Source organism: Salvia splendens, chromosome 3 (assembly GCF_004379255.2).
Source record: "Salvia splendens isolate huo1 chromosome 3, SspV2, whole genome shotgun sequence".
NCBI classification, from domain to species: Eukaryota; Viridiplantae; Streptophyta; class Magnoliopsida; order Lamiales; family Lamiaceae; genus Salvia; species Salvia splendens.
This window is the reverse complement of record NC_056034.1, coordinates 34,757,964-34,776,787: the sequence shown is the minus strand read 5'-3', so window position 1 is coordinate 34,776,787 and position 18,824 is coordinate 34,757,964. Positions and strand designations below refer to the sequence as shown.

Sequence of the window (18,824 nt, the reverse complement as noted above, 5' to 3'; positions counted from 1 at the left end):
TGTGTGTATAAGAAGGTTGAAAAGGGGAATGTAGTGTTCTTAGTTTTATATGTAGATGACATTCTTCAAATTGGAAACAATAAAAAGGTGTTGTCATCAGTACGAACATGATTGTCAAACCAGGTCGAGATGAAGGATATGGGAGACGCGGGACACATCCTCGGGATCAAGGTTCTTAGGAATCGAGAAAAGAAGATGTTGTGCTTATCTCAAGAACCTTACATCGAAACAGTACTTAGTAGCTTTAGCATGCAGGAGGCCAAGAAAGGTTTCTAACCTTTTAGACATGGCATCCATCTATCTCAAGAGATGTGCCCCAAAACGCCGTCTGAGATACAAGCAATGAGAAGGATTCCATATGCTTCGGCAGTTGGAAGTCTCATGTATGCTATGCTTTGTATGAGGCCTGATATTTGCTTTGTTGTTGGCATGGTGGCAAGATATCAGTCGAATCCGGGCCAAGGACATTGGACTGCCGTAAAGAACATACTCAAGTACCTTAAACGGACTAAGGACTATGCTCTAGTTTACAATGCAGTCGAGCTCTGTCCTTTGGGATATACTAACTCAGACTTTCAAGCTGATCAGGACTCGAGAAAATCTACTTCAGGATATGTGTTCACCTTAGGAGGTAGAGCCGTAATTTGGAAGAGTGTGAAGCAGAAATGCATCGCGGACTCGACCATGGAAGCCGAGTATGTGGCCGCTTCGGAGGCTGCAAAAGAGGTAGTATGGTTCAAGAACTTCCTTATGGATTTAGGTGTGGTTACGAATCTGCCCAAGAGCATCACGGTTTATTGTGACAATTCTTGTCACGACCGCCCTTTAGGGTTAATAAATATGGGCGATCGTGATTAAGAGAAATTAATAAAAAGACGAAAAGGACTAGGGTTTTAATAACGAGCTTGACCAACAGTTAATATTCAAATAAAACGACCAAGAATTTGACATAAATTGGTAAAATCCCAAATATTCAATATCCAAATAATTTAGGTTGCAAGCCCAATAAACGATAAGTGAAAGAAATGTCACAGCGGAAACGACCAAGAGTAAGAGTGACGTCATGTGTGAAGACACAACGACACCCATAATTCAAAAACAACAATTCATTTAACAATTGACTTGCTCAACACCACCGTACTCTCGTCGCCGCTCAACCTGCACATAAGGAAAACACATGCAGGGCTGGGTACTATAAAAATACTCAATGGGCTCATGCCGAAAACATTTTCAATAAAGAGTAATTTATCATGCCATTCACAAGTAACCATCGGGGTTTAGCTTTAGAAATGTCTGAGGCACTCAAAATCATTTCCATTTCAAACATCGACTGATCAGTCATTTTCCCATAGACGTTAGCCATATCTGTCAATACATGACTTGGAATGTGGCCACAAACCAAGCCACTAGACCGGCCAGCCCATACGCTAGCACACGGTCTACCATAGGTGTACACTAGCCCAAGTAGGGTTTGCGGCCCTACAAGGACCCGAATTCGATTTATATAATAATGACATAAAACCACATCAGATAGGCACGTAAAAAAAATCAAATCATAGCATGATAAATACAGTTTCATTTCCATCGACAAAATATTTAGGACGTTGTCCTTATTTAAAAGAAAGCCCACCTCAATTGATTAATTCTCTACACTTCCTTCCCTTTGGTATCTCGATTCCCTTGCGAAGTCTCACCTTTAGAATTTAAATAATACATATATCAACATACTTTTCATTTAAATAAATAAAATGCATGCATCCTAAGCGAAGTTATTTATCTCGGTTTTCGGTTATTCGGCGGCCGCTTGCACCCTTAATTCCTCCGTTAGCTCCTCGTATTTTTCTCCACGATATCAAAATAAAATTCCCAAAATTAAATTATCGCAAGCATTTTCCCCTCGAACTATATTTATTTCGGACTTAGGATATAATTATTCGTTCGTTGAAATATTCCGAAATTAATTAGATAATTCGACACTATTAATTATCGGCCCAAAGATTTATTTAAAAGCCTCAAAACTTAATTATTTCCCCCACTTTATGTCTCCAATTAAATTAGGAAACCCCAAAAAATTAAATTGGAGCCCAACTAACCAAATCCTACCATTTAAATTAAAGAGGCCCAAACAATTAAATGGAGCCCATAAATTTATTAAATCAACAAGGCCCCAAATCATTTTAAACCCAAGGCCCAGATTTTAAAAAAAACAAAGGAGCCCAATTAATCACCATCATCTACACGCCTCTCTCTTTCTCTCTACCTATCTCTCTTTCTTCTTCTTCTTCTTCTCTCTCTCTCCTCTATCTTTCGGTCGATTGAAAGGAAATTCCAAATTCCCGTCGGCTTCCTCACTCAATTCCAGATCAGAAACCACGACTTGCCGGAGGACGTCGTCGCTGCGGACCGCACGGAGCTCGCCGCTGCTTCGATCTCAGCGTCCAGCCACCGCCGATCGTCCTCGGCGTCCACCGGTCAGGGCCCCCTCTGCGTTCGCATGAAGCCGCCGCTGCTGATTCGGCCATCACCGCTGGGCAGGCGCTGCTGCTCTGCAGAGACCGCCGCTGCCCCAGAGTCGACGCCTCCGCTGACTCCGATTCGTCACCCGCGTCCACCGGCGTCGCTCGACGTCGCTGCGTCGCCGCTCCGACGGCCTCGACTTCATCCGAAGCAGCCTCGTTTCCACCCCGATTAACCCCGCAGATAAGTTCTCTTCCAAAATTATGTTCTTTCGCATTCTCAGTTAATCACAGCGGGTATTCCATCATTAAATTTCGCTTGATGTTGGTTTCGGTGTTGGTTTCTTTCCATTTGGTTCGATTCCTAAGTGATATGTTCTAGCAAATATTTAAGGTCTAAACTGTATGGTATGCTCCAATATGAAATACAAAATAGGAATTGGAATTGGGAGGGTGTATACCTTGAATAGATTTCGAAGGAACAACCGATAGCTCACTCTCTCGAGTTTAGTTCTCGGTTTCTGCCGGATAAAGTTTAATGAGTTGGTTTCAAAACATGTAGAAAAGAGGGGAAATTCTGCAGGATTACCTTGAGTTCGATTGAGTGGAAGTTGAGAAGAATAAGTCTTGTTCTTGTGAGTTCTTGTTGCATAGAAACGAAAATATGTGAAATCTGGTTTGTGAAAGGAGTATTATAGAGAGGAAGTGACTGATGGATAGTTTAGATTTGGGAGAGATTCACTGAGTGGGGAACGGTTATGAACGTGGGAAAAGGAGTGGGAGGCGTTTTTTTCCCCTTTTTTTTAACGTTAATTTATTAATTAGGTTTGTTTAATATTTTATTTGCAGATCACGGAGGAGGAAGATCTCATCACGGAGGATGAATATCTATGAAAAATCTTTATTTAATATTTGAATTAATATCGACTGATGATCAAATCAACCGGGAGAATATTTAATTAGATTAGTTTAATTCACATTCCATTGTATTTTATTTTAAATTGTGCCGTCCACAATTTATTTATCACGGACTGGATTTTTATATCCAATTTTTCAATTTATTCGATCCAACTCGCAGATTGAGTCCAATATATTTATTCCTCACGGAAAGAAATTATTTTAGATTCGCGCAGTAAATTATTTCAAAATCTCTAGTCCAGCAATTCCACTCAACAATTAATTCACAGACTTCGCAATATTAAAAGCATTAAATACAAGTACTTTAGGGTTCACAAATTAGGTTTAAAAAAACGGGGCGTTACAATTCTGGTGCTGTGGCAAATTTGAAGGAACCGAGAGCTCACAAAGCGAGCAAACACATAGAGCGGAAGTATCATATCATAAGGGATATAGTGCAGAGAGGAGACATACAAGTGGTCAAGATTGCGTTAGAGAACAACCTGACAGATCCTTTTACAAAGGCATTGGCGGTAAAACCGTTCGAGGGCCACGTTGAAGGGATGGGAGTTCGACTCATTCAAGATCTCAACTCGCTTTCAGTATAAGTGGGAGAAATTTGACGTGTGCACACTGTTTTGTATACTCGAAAGCTGTTTTGAGTATAAGTGGGAGATTGTAAGGGTTTGTATACTAGGAATCACCTTTCGAGTTATTGAATACTGTAAAACTCTAATAATTATTTTTCAATGATAGCAACAGATTATTTTTGTCATAATGTTGTTATGTTTTACATTTAATGGATGTTTATTGCATATTTAAATGTATAAGCGAACATAACATAAGTCTAAGTCTTTGTTCTAGTAGACCGGTTGTGGGCTGCGCTCAATTTAAGGTACACGGTCAGTTCTGAACAAAGAAAAATAAGAATTTCACAACCCAGATAGACCTAGACTACCTATCGTGAAAGGTTGCAATGTCAGTCTGATTATTTCTAAGCCTTATTGAAATATGATGACGTTGGTGTGGTATAGCACTGAATGGATCTAACAGCAAGACGAGTCTTTATGCTATCTACTGAAAGACGAGGTCTTGATAATTAATTTCTTAATCAATGTACGTTAGCATTGAGCATACGATATTGAGTATCTACTACTTTGACTTACCAAAGGTGCGGGTTTTTCGTCACCCAACGATCCAGGTATATTGAGTAGTGGTGATCATTATCTACCGGTGCTAGGATTGCTATTATGTTGAATCGTGCGCGAGGAGAGTCTCGTTTGATAACATCCACAAGAGGAGCTCGAAACAAGGTTTTATTATTCGGAACCTAGCTAGTTGGAGTTTAATTACTCTATGAATAATAAATAAGAGTTTCTTGCTAAGTCCACTCTTGGAGAATAAAATATGTTAATTAATTAAGTCCATAGCAGACATTAATTAATTAACGTATGTTTATATCTTAAGCGCGGGAAATGAATTAAACAAACAAAAGGAAACCCGGAATACTTGTAATTTCGGATTTGGAAAGGCAGTGCAATATTACTTCTGTAGTGGCTGCTTGTAATATTCCAATATAAGCTTATATTAAATTGTGGGTTCAATTTAATTAGTAAAAAGCTAATTGGGTGAGGTCATGTCCAAATTCTTCCTTAGATCCCTGACTGGGCCCAATATGTGACTTAATATAAATAGGAGAATAAAGGAGACAGAAATAACAATTATTATTGCTCCCAATTTTCGTCCCCTCCCCCTCTAAAGAGAGAGAGTTCGAAAATTACTTCTTCCGTGAGTTGAGTTCTGTCTTCATTATTCGAGTCCTAGTATTCTGGTGAGATTTTCCCACACAAATATCAGTATATAGTCCGGGACACCAGTCAGAAGATCCGAGGTCGAGTACTGAAGATCTTCACAAGGAGGCGGAGCAAGCCATCATCAATTCTTGATTGAATCAACGAGGTAAATTGGCTAATTCCGTAGTAAGCATGTTTTAGGGATTTTATATGCTAAAGCATGTTTTAATTCAAGTTATGAGCATGATACATGTGATAATTACGCGAATAGATTTTATCTAGATAATATGCTAAATAGATCAAATTATGTGATCCGTTAGAACATGCACGCTTCCGGTGCCAACCCCTTCAGGATTCAGAGGTCTGATTCAAACTGGAATTACACTATGAACATAAAATCCAAATCCACTCCTCAGACCATCATTGTCTTCATCGTCGAAAGAGCTTCGCGTGGGTATCTTGCATGCCTCAATCGGAACCCGGATGAGGAAGTTATGATCGTTTTAAGAAAGCCGCGCAATGCAGAACGAAACGCGCGGGCGGGCGTCATTCCTCATGCACAACGCCCGATCGGGCGTTTTTCTCGAAAGATCAATTTTTGTCCAGAAACTTCACGCGGTCGGGCGAAATGAGCCTAGGGAAACGCCCGGTCGGGCGTTTTGTCCGGGATGTGACTTTTTAACCAAGATTTGTTTTATTTTGCTCATTTTCACTCCTAGTATAAATAGACAATTTAGGGTTTTTCTATGCAGACTTTGAATGATATTGTAAGAACAAAGACTCCATTGTGAGCACCCATCTTCATCATTGAAAATTTATCCAAAATCCCTTGTGGTTGCATTTAATCTATTGTCGGGCTTAGATTATTTGTTAAGGTATGCTTGCTAGTTCTTGTGTTGCTAGTTGGTGGAGCCATTAGGTTTTTGTTTGTGAAAGTAGTCATTGAGTTTTCTTTATTGAGCTTGAATCTAAATCATAACACTAATCATCTTCTTCTTCTTTTCCATCTTTTTATTGACATATTTCTTGTTTGGGTTATTGGATATTAATGCAAGAACAAATCCGGACAACATATGTTTCTGAATTCTTAAGATTCACATTACCATTTTTTTCTTTTAATTTTTTTTACTTTATCATTTTTATATTAAAATCCGTATCTTTTCTAAAGTTTCTAGGGGACGGAGGGAGTAATATGTTACGTTACATTGTTATGCTGTGTAAATATATTTTTAATATGGAAAGATTTTTTTGGTCTTGAAGAATCAAATCCGTACGTATTTTTGCATATTAAAAGATCTATATAGTTATCGAATCGGGAAAACCCAGAAGGATGAAATGGCAAAAGATTTCTTTGCCTCCTAGCAAGGAAATTATCTCACATGTTACAGCCATTTAAAATACTAAATAAGATGCTTAATTTGCAGCAATTATCAATTAAATATATGCATTAATATCTGTTGAATAAGAATGCCATGAAATGGGTCATTGTCTTTTCCCAAAGTAGAATTAATTTCGTATTCAATCAATTTTATATGCAAAGCATCCACATGCAAGAGGGTTAATTCAACGTCGTCATTGCTGATTAAATTTGTCAGATATAGAAATATGTGTTAATTAAATTAAATCTCAGCTCATTCTTCTTGTTTGACTTCCGCGTAACAAGATCTTGTCTCTAGTATAATTGAAATATGAATACTACAAAGAGTATCTTTAGCATATTTGTCAGGAATTAGATTTTACTGTCTTCCTAAATAAATGTAACAATATTCAAACGCGGGATCTATAGTAAATATATCTTGAACAACGAATAACATTAATTAATAAATTAAATTAATTAGTAAGAGCTTGCTGTATGAGAATACAAGTAATACTAGTATTAATTTAAACAGCTCAACTAGAAATTGTACTAATTTCGTTCTAAGACAGAAAAGGAAAAATGACAAGGAATATTTAAAAAATTTTGTATAATATAATAAGCTAACAGAGAAGAGTCACATGATTTCCTAGTTGTACACTGACTCCAATGGAGGATAATTAATATCCAAGCCTGCATCTAAGTTAATCTAGGAGAATCACATTTGATTAAATTTATCTCTTCTTCTTGGATTCAGCAACCCTAACAATTTCTCCGTTCCGCTCTGCCAAACACAGCCTTACACCCCAAGCAGCACATAATACAGAATTGTTATGGGCAGGGCTATCACCATTCCAAAAATAACTCTGCAATAAATATCACATAACAAATTAAATCATCTTATTATTATGAACTATTTATAATGCTAATTTTTCTGTGTATTTGCGTATGAAAATACTTACGCAGTGCTAAGTATGTCTGGGTGCACATTGTATTCTTTAGCAAACACGAAAGGAACAATTCCCTGTGGAAGCGCAGCCTGTTTCCAAAGAGAGAGTATTTTCATTTAATTGAGTAATTTCTACTACTGTTTTTATTTATTTTTTATTAATTTAAAGAAATTGGACCTGAACGATAGCAACATGTAGAAGAACGCCGCGGAGGCCGATGGCGATGGAAGTTGCGGCGATGACAGCCGGACCGGTTAAGAACCTAACAACCATTGAAAATGTGGCTACAGACTTCCCACAATTTATCATCTTTGGTTGCAATGCCATGAATAAACCTGCAAAATTCATAATTAATTAACTTAACCAAATTAAACAACCTTGAAATCAAAGTGAAAAAAATGTTACCTAGGCTGAACATGGCCATGCCAAGGCCTGCATCAGACAAAATAGAAATGGAACCCTTCACAATTGATGGCATTTCAATGTTCCACCTGCAGTTGATAGATCATCATCATCATCAACGTCTCGGAAATTCAAAAACTATCTAGGTTAATTGTAATGAAAAAAGTGTGACCTGAATGATACAAGAGACCAAATGAGGCCAAAGAGACTAGCATAAGTGTTGGGATTTCTGATCAATTTCCTCCAAACCATGATCAAGATAAGCCTAGTCATCACACTTGTTGGTGGCATCTGTGTTTTCTTGTCCATCACTCCACCTTCTTCCATATCCATTTTCTTGTGGCATGAATACGGAGATGCATTTGGCGGGAACTTGACTGCATCCTCCATCTCAATCTCCTTCTTCCCGTTCTCTGCCGATCCCACAATCAGATCAATAAATCAATTTTACTAAATTGAAAATGAAAGAACTACCTCTGGAATGAGCAAGAGCAGCATCGTCGATGGTGGAGAGGTCGGAGGAGGCGGCTTTGTTAACGGCATTTCTCATGTTTGCTTCGGAGACGGGGGAGGCGCTGGAGCTCCACACAAACATGTGGAGCTCCTTGTTGGGGAGAGTGGTGCTGGCGTTGCTGTTGCTGTTGCTGATGTTGGGGAGAGCGGTGCTCGCGCTGCTTGTTGTGTTGCTGATGTTGACGTTGTTGTTGTTGCTGGCGCTTCCGCTGTCCTTCCTCCTTGGCCCAGAGAACATGGGGTTGGGAGGTGGGTACGAGGCCTGCGGAGGAGGCGGGGGCGGGGGATGGAAAAGCTCCCCGCTCATGCTGCGGCCAGTGGTGTTCCGCTTCTTCCCCAACTTCATCATCTCCTCGTCGAAATTGGAGGTTCTAGGCGTGGCCCCTTTCGACGACTGGAGAGAGAAGACATCGCCGCCGAAGCTGTTGGTGTAGCTGTGCTTGGGGCTGGCGGCCTTGCTGTTGAACATGGCGTAGAAGTCGGTCTGGTTGAAGCTGGAGCCGCGGGGGGTGGGCTCGCGGGAGGACTGGACGGAGTAGATCTCGACGCCGGTGAGGTTGGAGGCGCGGGGGGTGATGCCGGAAGAGTGGATCCCTTTGTTGTAGGAGGAGATCATGGAGGCGGAAGTGGATCGTTTTACAACAACGTGGAGCTTCCCGTCGTGGCCGATTTCAGCGTCCGCCTGGAGGGGCTCGCGGCCGTTGAGGGAGAGGACGTCGGAGTCGACTTTGAAGGAGGTGATGGAGGCGGCGGTGTCGGGGAACTGGTCGGTGATGAGCATCTTGGCGCCGCGGTACTCGAACATGAAGAGCATGAGCGTGTACCAGATGACGCTCTGCATCACCACGATTTGGACCATGAGGTTGCCTGAGAAGTCGCCGTACATGGCCCTGAGCAAGGGGATGCCCATCACTAAGGTGTTGGGGAGGGTGGAGAGGGAGAAGAGGGTGATCATCCACTCAAGGCTGCTCTTCTTGCTGACGGCGTGCCACACGAAGAGGGCGGCCAGGATGACCACCTTCTGGAGGGAGTCGGCCGCGATGAAGTGGTAGTTCATCGCGTAGATGTCGTTGGTGGAGATGAAGTGGAAACCGAGGAGGGGGACGGCAAACACGGCCACGAAGCGGTTGATACCGGAGCACTGGTCTGGGGTGAAGATCTTCCACCATCGGACCGAGCCATAGGCAAGGATCATGGCCACGTAGAGGGGGATGATGGCCGCGAGGACATCGTAGATGTCGTTTCCGGTGATCATGCTTTCGGGAAAATTGGTTCAAGCACACCAAGCTATAATCACCATAAATATATAACAGGGAGGGACACTCGTCTTTAAGATTTTAATACTACAAATATTACTTCCCCTCAGCTCCAGTTTTTCATTTTAGTCGGTCTTATTTTACTCATTTTAGTAATGGACTGCACTTTCTATTAACTCTACTCATATTTTATTATAATACCAATCTAAGATTTTAATACTACCAATATTACTCCCTTCAGCTCCCATTACGTATCTCAGTTTTCTATTATGATCCGTCTCATTTTACTATTTTTAGTAGTGAACTACACATTTTACTAATTTTTTTAATTTACTTTCTTATACATTTTAAAAAAAAAAGGACACGTATTGAGTGACGGAAAGAGTAGTAAATAAGTACTACTTCAGTCGTCCATCATTAAATGTACCAATATTTTTATTTTCTATTTATATGTCAATAAATATCTCATTTCATTTTTATTATTTTTAGCAAGTGGATCTCATATCTTATTAACTCATCACGCTTATATTTTATTATAAAATCACCATATATATATATAGTATATGATAGTGATAAAATACAAACTCATATATTGTACAAACTCCAAACTTTTCAACACAGTATCAACACAGTGTAAAATTTCAAGATTTTGATGTCAACACAATTTCAACGCAATGTCAATACGGTGTCAACTGTTGACACTGTTTTGATATTTTCTGTTGCTGTTATTTTGTCATTTGTTGACATTTTCTAACGGTCTAGATCATAGTCTGGGGTTTTTATGAAATTTAAAGTTTTCATTTGATCACATCCCTATATACATATAAGTAAGATTCTAGTTGTATTAGTAACTTTTTTTTTGTTCAATTTTTTTTTTATAAAATTCAAGCTATTGAAAAATGGGTCATTTATTGAGGACTAACTGAGAGATTTTGCTAATTATGTGAACAAGTTTTTGATAGGAAAGTAAAATAAGGAGTAGTATACATGAAATTCCAAGACAAGCGCACTTATAATCACATGCAACTCAAGGAAAAGAAAACGGTTAATTTGGTTTCTGGGAGTCTGCATTCATAATAAATCAAACTTTGCTGCAATCAAGTGGGATTTTTTTCACACAACAGGGGAAAAAAATGTTGATTCTTACTACTCAAAAAGATTATCTCTTCTCGTGAATAATCGAGCCACATTTCAGCTATATATTTTCATATTACTTGGGATACGTAATGCTGGTTAAAAGATATAGCAATTCACTCTGATGCAAAATGTATTTTTACCTAGCTTCTGAAACTCAGAGTTTCATATAATGTTGAATCTAGAAATATTCAAAGGTGGGACCAAATTGAAGATTTACTTTTGTTTACTACACCCTCTGTCCCATAAGAACATCTACAATAGTGGACTAGCGCGACTGACGAGCGGACCAAATTGAAGATTTACTTTTGCTTACTACACCCTCCGTCCCATAAGAGCATCCACAATAATAGACTAGCGCGCGGACGAGCAACCGGCGAGCCGCTCGTCCGGCGCACTAGTCCACTACTGCGACCGGCGACCCCGCGACGGACGAGCTAGACGGACGAGAGGTCGTCCGTCGGATAAGGCGGTCGTCCGTCTGCTCGTCAACTATTGTGGGTTCCCGACGGACGAGCGGACGGATGAGAGTTTTTTCCGATTTTTTTTCAAAACTCTCTATATACGGCTCGTTGCACTTCATTTTCATTTGTACCACTTGTATTAACGAGTTTCTCTTCTTTCTCTCTACATTTCTCCCTACATCCCGAAATGGCTAGTGGTAGTGGTAGCGGTAGCGGTGCGGGTGGTAGTGGTGGGGATGCTGATGACGTAAGCGGGTGAATTAACGAAGAGTTGTGAGCCTATACGACCGTGGAGATAAATCGTCTGATACAAGCGGCCTTGGAGCAGCAGTAGCCGGCAGTACCTCGCCCCATACATCATCGAGTTGTAGTACCCGGGACCACGTCGCTGCACACTAACGGTTGTATGACGACTATTCGCTGAACAGCCGCGGTTTGGGGACAACTTTTTCAGGCGGCGTTTTAGGATGCATCAGGATCTATTTATGCGAATCGTGAAAGCTTTAGAGCGTCGGTACAAGTATTTTCGGTTCAGGTTGGATGCGAGTAGCAGACCCGGTCACTCGCCTATACAGAAGTGCACTGTCGCAATCAGGTAGTTGGCCTACGGAGGTGCGGCCGACATGTTCGACGAGTACCTCCACATCGGCGAGACGACTGACCGCGAATGTCTCAAGTAGTTTTGTCAGGGCGTCATTGAGATATTCAGGGAGAGGTATCTACGGAAGCCTACCCCCAAGGACTGCCAGGCTCTGATGCAGATGCACGGGAATGTGCACGGGTTTCCCAGAATGTTGGGCAGCATAGATTGTATGCATTGAGAGTGGAAGAACTGTCCCACCCCCTGGAAAGGGATGTACACGACCGGCTTCAAAGGCAAGAATCCCACGATGATCCTTGAAGCCGTAGCTGATTACCGGCTGTGGATTTGGCATGTGTATTTTGGGGTAGCCGGGTCGAACAACGACATCAACGTCCTCCAATCGTCGCCCTTTTCAACGAGCAGTGCATGGGCGTTGGTCCGGCCATCAGTTTCGTCGCCAACGACAATCAGCACGATATGGGCTACTATTTGGCGGATAGTATATACCCTAGGTGGCCCGTCTTTGTGAAGACGATCAGATGCCCAATTGATCCAAAGAAGATCTACTTTGCGCAAGGATGTGGAGCGGGCATTTGATGTGCTCCAGGCACGATGGGTAGCGGTCAAGGATCCAACACGTTTGTGGTATGACGACTGCATTGCTGATGTCATGTACGCGTGTATTATCATGCACAATATGATCGTCGAACAAGAAGGTCCAGGACTGACTAATTGGGCCAATGAAGATGTTGATGCTGTCGGTCCAAGCCACGGCGTGGCCACCGCCAATGTACGAATGTGATACCTCATGGGGACGCAGATCGGGTCTGTGCATTTGCCGATTTTCGACAACAAGAAGCCCAGATTCGACTCTAGAAAGATGCTCCCTCCGTCCCATAATAGATGTCACACTTTCCTTTTTAGTTTGTCCCATAAAAGATGTCACATTTCCCTTTTTGGAAAACGCTCATTCTCACATTAATATAAATATATTATTTTCTCTCTCCACCTAACACACAAACCACATCTCCAAAAATCTCGTGTCATTCCTCAAGTGTGCCATCTATTATGGGACGGATGGAGTATAATTTAAGAGTTATGGGCACGAATGAGTGCATGTTGATATTTATATTGTAATTTGTAGAAATCGTTGCATTTTTTTGTTGAATTGTACTTTTAATTTTTTTTTATTTAATGAAATTATGATTGCACTTTCTCCGTCCGTAATTGAAATTTTAATTCTGTATTTGTGAATTTGTTTGTTGGGATGTCCTAGTGCTTATCCACTATTGTGCAGTGGGATGTCCTAGTGATGTGGCAGTGCAGTGGGATGTCCTAGTGACGTGGCAGGAGGTGTTTTTGGGATGTCCTAGTGCTTGTCCGTTGGGATGTCCGCCTTATTTTAGATGCTCTAAAAATATGGACAATGGATATAGCACGAGAATTAAAATAATACTAATAAAGTAAGAGAGAAGAGGAGAATTGATGGTAAAGTAAGAGAGAAGAAGAGAATGATAGTTAAAGTAATGTTAGTGGATAGTGTGACCTACATTATTAAATTGATATAACTTTTCAAATATGGAATGCACATATTTTTGTGGGACGCCGAAAATGAAAAATGCACATATTTTTATGGGGCGAAAGGAGTATTATAAATAAGGTCATGTTTATCTGCAGAATTCTATCTGAAAAAGTAATTTGATTCATTGAATTTTAAATTTCGGTGTTTGTTTGAATTTTAATGAAAATGAGAAAATAATCAGAATTCTAGAAAGAAGGCAAGTAGTGCATCTTTCCGTATTTAGATTCTCCAGCTTTTCCTATAATTTTAATTATTGTATACTACTATTATTTATTATTATTATTATTATTATTATTATAACTAATAATTTATTAAGTAATTATAATATAATTATCTGAATTATATAATTATTATTATTTAATTATAAATTTAAAAAAATCAAGAAAGTCTTAGTTAAATTTTGGATTTGTGAATTATATCTAATTAAATTATCAATAAATAATTATAAATAAAATAATAATTAAGTTATTTTTATTTAATTTATCATTATTATGTTACAAATTTATAACTTATTAAAGAAATCAAAATCTAATTATTTATATCATGCATTATAATAATATATAATATTATAATTAATTATATTATCTTTCTAATTGGTTTACTAATAGAATCTCAATATAAATTTTAAATTATTAATTATATTATTATTATTGTTCTTTTATTAATAAAATTTAATAATTATTATGTCAATTAGTTCATTTGAGTAATATAAGTTCAAATTCATACTCCCTCCGTCCCACAAAGATTGTCTCACTTTGACCGGACATGGGTTTTAAGAAATATAATGAAAAGTGAATTGAAAAAGTTAGTGGAATGTGGGTCCTACTTTTATATATTAGTTTTATAATAAAATGTGAGTAAAAATGAGTTAGTGGAATATGGGGTCCACTACCAAAAATGGTAAAAAAGTGAAATGGGACAAAATTTATGGGACAGACGAAAATGAAAAAATGGGACAATCTTTGTGGGACGGATGGATTAATAACTTTCTTTGATATTTTTAAATATTGATAAGTAATCTATAAGATTGACATTAGTTAAATTTTGTTGTTGCAAGTCTTAACTTTTTCTAGCAGGAGTATTTGATTTTGTGTTTTAATTTACAAATAAAATCTAAAATCTCGATGTTTATCCAACACATGAAAGTAAATTTATTCGGAATCATATTCACGTGATTCATATTCCTAGGATTCATTTTCCCTTTCAGCTTTATTAAGTTTACGAGCATTCCGTCCCCCACACCCAAAAGAGCTGACACTCACAATTCATCGCGCAGCAGCATAGTAGATTCTCTTAGAACATCCACAACAATGACTCTTAAATCATTTCGATCCCTTTTATTATTTGGCTCCACACCAGTTTTAATCATTTTTTTATTTCATCCTTTAACTATCACCTACAACAATCAATCTCATCTCTTAACTATTCATGATTTACTCTATTTCGTTTCTTCTTATTTTATTTTTTCCTAATCCAATTTAATTTTAATTAAAAAATATATCAAACTTTAAAAAAATGACATTTACATTAAAAAATTAAATTAAAATTAAAATGACAAAATTGAACTGCTAAAATTACAATTTATTGAAAGTGATGAACTACAATTTCAAATCTCGTGCAAGTGTGTTCGATTAGATGTTCTTGGAGTTGGACGTGGGCGGCAACAGCGCGCACAAGTGCCCGACGGCATATGCGCTCGCTTAGCGGTTCCGGCACACCCTGGCATAGGGGACTGCTTGCAGTTTGATGTAAAAAAAATGGTGATGAATAGGGTGTTTATAGATGATTTATGAATGAATTGAGGGATAAAAAATGAAAAAAAAAATATATTAAAAATTTGAAAAAATGATAATAAAACAGTAATATTTGGGGAAGTAGGAAAAAAAGAATTTATATTTTTTCCAATTTTATTCAAATTTTTCTGATTTTATTAAAAATAATAAAAATTTCAACAGTCAAAACAACGTCCACTCGCGGCGTCACCACACACTCTATATCGCACCAGGTGAGCCTGGCGCGTCGTCCCATCAGACAAAGACGTGACCTACGCGGCAGTCGGCCCTCTGCGGCGAGACGCAACGGTGTTCCGATGGCAGTTCGAGATGAGACAGCCTGTCTGATCGGGCACCATTGCATATGCATCCTACAAAATATATCAAGAAACTACTTTATACCTTTCAAGTTTTTCTTTGTTCTGTTAAAGTTAAAAATCTTTGTTTAGTGTGCCGAACTACATATGTATTGAGTGAACTTTTATTATTTATTCAAAGTAATGTGTTATATTCTTATTTTGTGGATTTATACTGATTTGAGATTTCTACACATTGGTAGCGAGATTCAATCATTAGAAAACTCAGAACAAAGTAGAAATCATCATCCGATTCGGACATGATATATGTTTTGGCTTTTTAGAAACACACTAAATAATACAAATATGAATATACATTTTTTGCTTCTCTTACATTTTGCATTGTTCACCATCAATTACATTTTCAAGGACTCCACTCTAATTAACTTTAAATGGCTACACGATTAAATGTAAGAAATTAACTTAATGGCTACACGATTATAGTGACTATGTCTGTCTGGCTACCAATGTAGCATAGATGAACTCATTCCAGGCATCGGGTACTCCGGGAAGACACCAATGGCTACAGTCTTGCCTTCTCATAGATACCTTCTTGAGTTGAGTCACGTTTTTCCCATAAACGGAGGGGTGTCCATCCTTACGGAAATTGGTCAGGCGTGTAACGTTCAGAAGCACTGCCTGCACCCTCGTTTCCTTGAGGATTTCCTCCACAATCGTCATCTTCTGAGGGTAGCTATCGATGATTGCCCCTTGCACTACCGGTTCAGTCTCTCCGTTGCACGATCCACCAGAATCCCACTCTCCACCTCTGTTGTTAAAAAATGCAAGCATTTGAACAAGATCAAAAATCGCCTACCACGCTAGAAAGTACAGTTTGTTTATATAACAATGAAGGGAATGTGGTCCACGAACTGAAAGCAATGGTAAAATAATGCATAACAGAGTTGGGAAAGGGGTACCTGAAATGAGCAGACGAGTATCCACGATAAAAAACCAGCTTTTCGTGGCTCATTTTGTTCTTGATCCACGTTGCCCAAGTCTTGATGGCTCTTCTATAAGCTTCCACAGCATCAAATTTAGGATAGATGTAATTGCCTTCTTTGTAGTAGTTTTTCCTGCAGCATTGGGAGTGATATTCATGAATATAACCGTAACTAACAAAGTAGCTGAGTCGATTTGGTGAGGAAGTGTCGTCTCACATACCCCCTAGACGTCTTTCCATGGGTCCACCAGTGGCCCGTGTTGAACACAAGTATGTCGGCCCTCAGCCAACGAGCAGATGTCTTGTCAATGCGATCGATGGATAGAGTAGGATTGGAACTTCCTTGTGCATTGACACGAACCCCTTCCCTGACAAGGAAGTGCGACCGAACAAATTCCACAGTGCAGTTGTAATCCTGCAAGAACCAGTTCAACGGCCATAAGTATTTTCAATACCGATGATACAAAGAAAGACCTGCTCAGATTTACCTCAAATTTGAACATGAAATATCCTCTTCCTTTAGTTATTTTATATCCATGAGTTTCATACATTTTGGACTTATCCGGAAGCCCTTCACGCAGAAGACACAGCAGAGACTCAAACTGGTTACGGTTCATAGAGTCTCCCACCAGCATAAGCCTCTTTCCTCTCAGTCTCACCAAGAAGTCTGTCGCACTAAACCTACAAAGTTACAAGCTTTCCATATAAATAGGCATCGCTAAAACATGGCGCGTGAATGGCAAAACACATGATCAGAAAACAGCAAGCACACATAAGTACAATTTCAAGTCTACCTGAATCATAATCCTGTTGCTAAAGAAATTCACTAAAGGAGCTTCATTTCATACTATCATTCTCATTCTTGCAACTTCTAACTGGAAAATACAACCAAGATTCACACTTTCATGCTAGCATCTTCATTTTATTTAAACTGTCAGATTATGAAGAATTGGTAGCAACCTAGATAAATGTGCCAACCACTTAATTTATCACTATCTCCAATTTTGAGTAAAGCTTACTTCACCAAGTATATACCAAAAATGGCAACACAACAATTGACTCCAACCTCTAATCCAAAACTTCATATTCCAGAGTAGGAATTAAGCAATGCCAACACTGCAACATTAAGTATAAAAAAACAACTTGTTTGCATTTTTCCCCAAATATCCAAGCCATTGGATTAACCAAATTAACATATTAGAGGCAAACAAACACATCACCATAAACTAGCTTATATAAACAAACAAGAACCAACACATCATCACACTGTATTGCTATTTCTTAATCCCTCAAAAGAGAGATAAACCTGGGAAGTTCACATCCATGCGGTTGCCATCTCCATTGTGTATACCCAGAATCAGGCCTCCCATTGCTCTGACAATCGAAAGCCTCATCCACGTAGGGACAAGAACCCGCTCTATACAGCGGATACCCTTCATCTTTCACCCATTTCCCACTGTACATATCACAATTCCTCAGCTTTTCCGCCACCGCATTATCAATTAAACCACCAGTCTCCTCCAAAGACTCCACCTTTGCACCAGATTCTTCCAATTTCGTGCTGTTTCTGTCATCTGAATTGGACTCCGGTGTGATGAGACCTATCTTTTCCTCGTCCGACTCCGATGGATCCAACGGCTCTGAAGCATTCCGAGGAGCTTCGTCGTCAAGATTCGAATTTGATGAAATGGGAACTTCATTTTCCTCATTCGAAGAAACGGACGGCTCTGAAGGTTCATCATCAAGATCAGATTTTGATGAAAGGGGCGCCGTTTTTTCTTGGAAATCAGACGAAATTGAAGTGGGTTGTTTTGTGTCATCGAATTCGTCGTGGGAGAGAGGGGATCTCCAGACAAGGAGAGGGGCGGGGATTTGGGAGATGAGGCTGAGATCTCTGAGTTTGGGATCGAGAGGGCTTCTGTTGAAGAGGAGGAAGCAGAAGAGAGAGAGGAGGACGAGGAGAGAGAAAGTTAAGAGCTTGTTTCTGGTGAAGTGCGAGGACGAAGCTACCATGGTTTTTTCACATAGCTGTTTCGAAATTTCGGTTTTTATTTACTTTGTTTTCCATTTCGTAAAAATCGAATGTCTAAACTGCATTTCACATCGTCTAGGTTTTGGATTTACGCTTAGGATCCATTTGGTACACTATTGTAATTAATTGGAATTGAATTTTAATTGGAATTGGATTAGAAGGAATTGAATTCTAATTCAATTCCAAATTCTATGTTTAGTAAGAACATCTCCAATGGCGGCGAGCGGACAGACTAGCCAATTCCCGGCGCTGGCCGGTCCGCTCGCCGAACCATTGGAACCGGCAGACATGTGGGACGAGTACCTCTACATCGGTGAGACGACTGCCCTAGATTGTC

General features: G+C 39.4%; 2 protein-coding genes across 2 annotated transcripts; both read right to left on the bottom strand.

The window, feature by feature from the left end:
* Window positions 1-7,286: 7,286 nt before the first annotated feature.
* Window positions 7,287-9,620, bottom strand: LOC121793929 (auxin efflux carrier component 2). The gene is made up of 7 exons (XM_042191952.1): window positions 8,623-9,620; window positions 8,327-8,523; window positions 8,025-8,265; window positions 7,856-7,941; window positions 7,628-7,785; window positions 7,463-7,539; window positions 7,287-7,366 (listed from the first exon to the last, which is right to left on the bottom strand). Exons 1-7 carry the CDS (start codon window positions 9,618-9,620, stop codon window positions 7,300-7,302), a joined length of 1,824 nt encoding a protein of 607 aa, XP_042047886.1. The 3' UTR covers window positions 7,287-7,299.
* Window positions 9,621-15,808: 6,188 nt separating this feature from the next.
* Window positions 15,809-18,516, bottom strand: LOC121797371 (protein trichome birefringence-like 5). The gene is made up of 5 exons (XM_042196126.1): window positions 17,762-18,516; window positions 16,944-17,136; window positions 16,677-16,870; window positions 16,433-16,588; window positions 15,809-16,281 (listed from the first exon to the last, which is right to left on the bottom strand). The coding sequence occupies exons 1-5, from the start codon at window positions 18,466-18,468 to the stop codon at window positions 15,960-15,962; spliced, it is 1,572 nt and encodes a 523-aa protein (XP_042052060.1). The 5' UTR covers window positions 18,469-18,516; the 3' UTR covers window positions 15,809-15,959.
* Window positions 18,517-18,824: the final 308 nt, after the last annotated feature.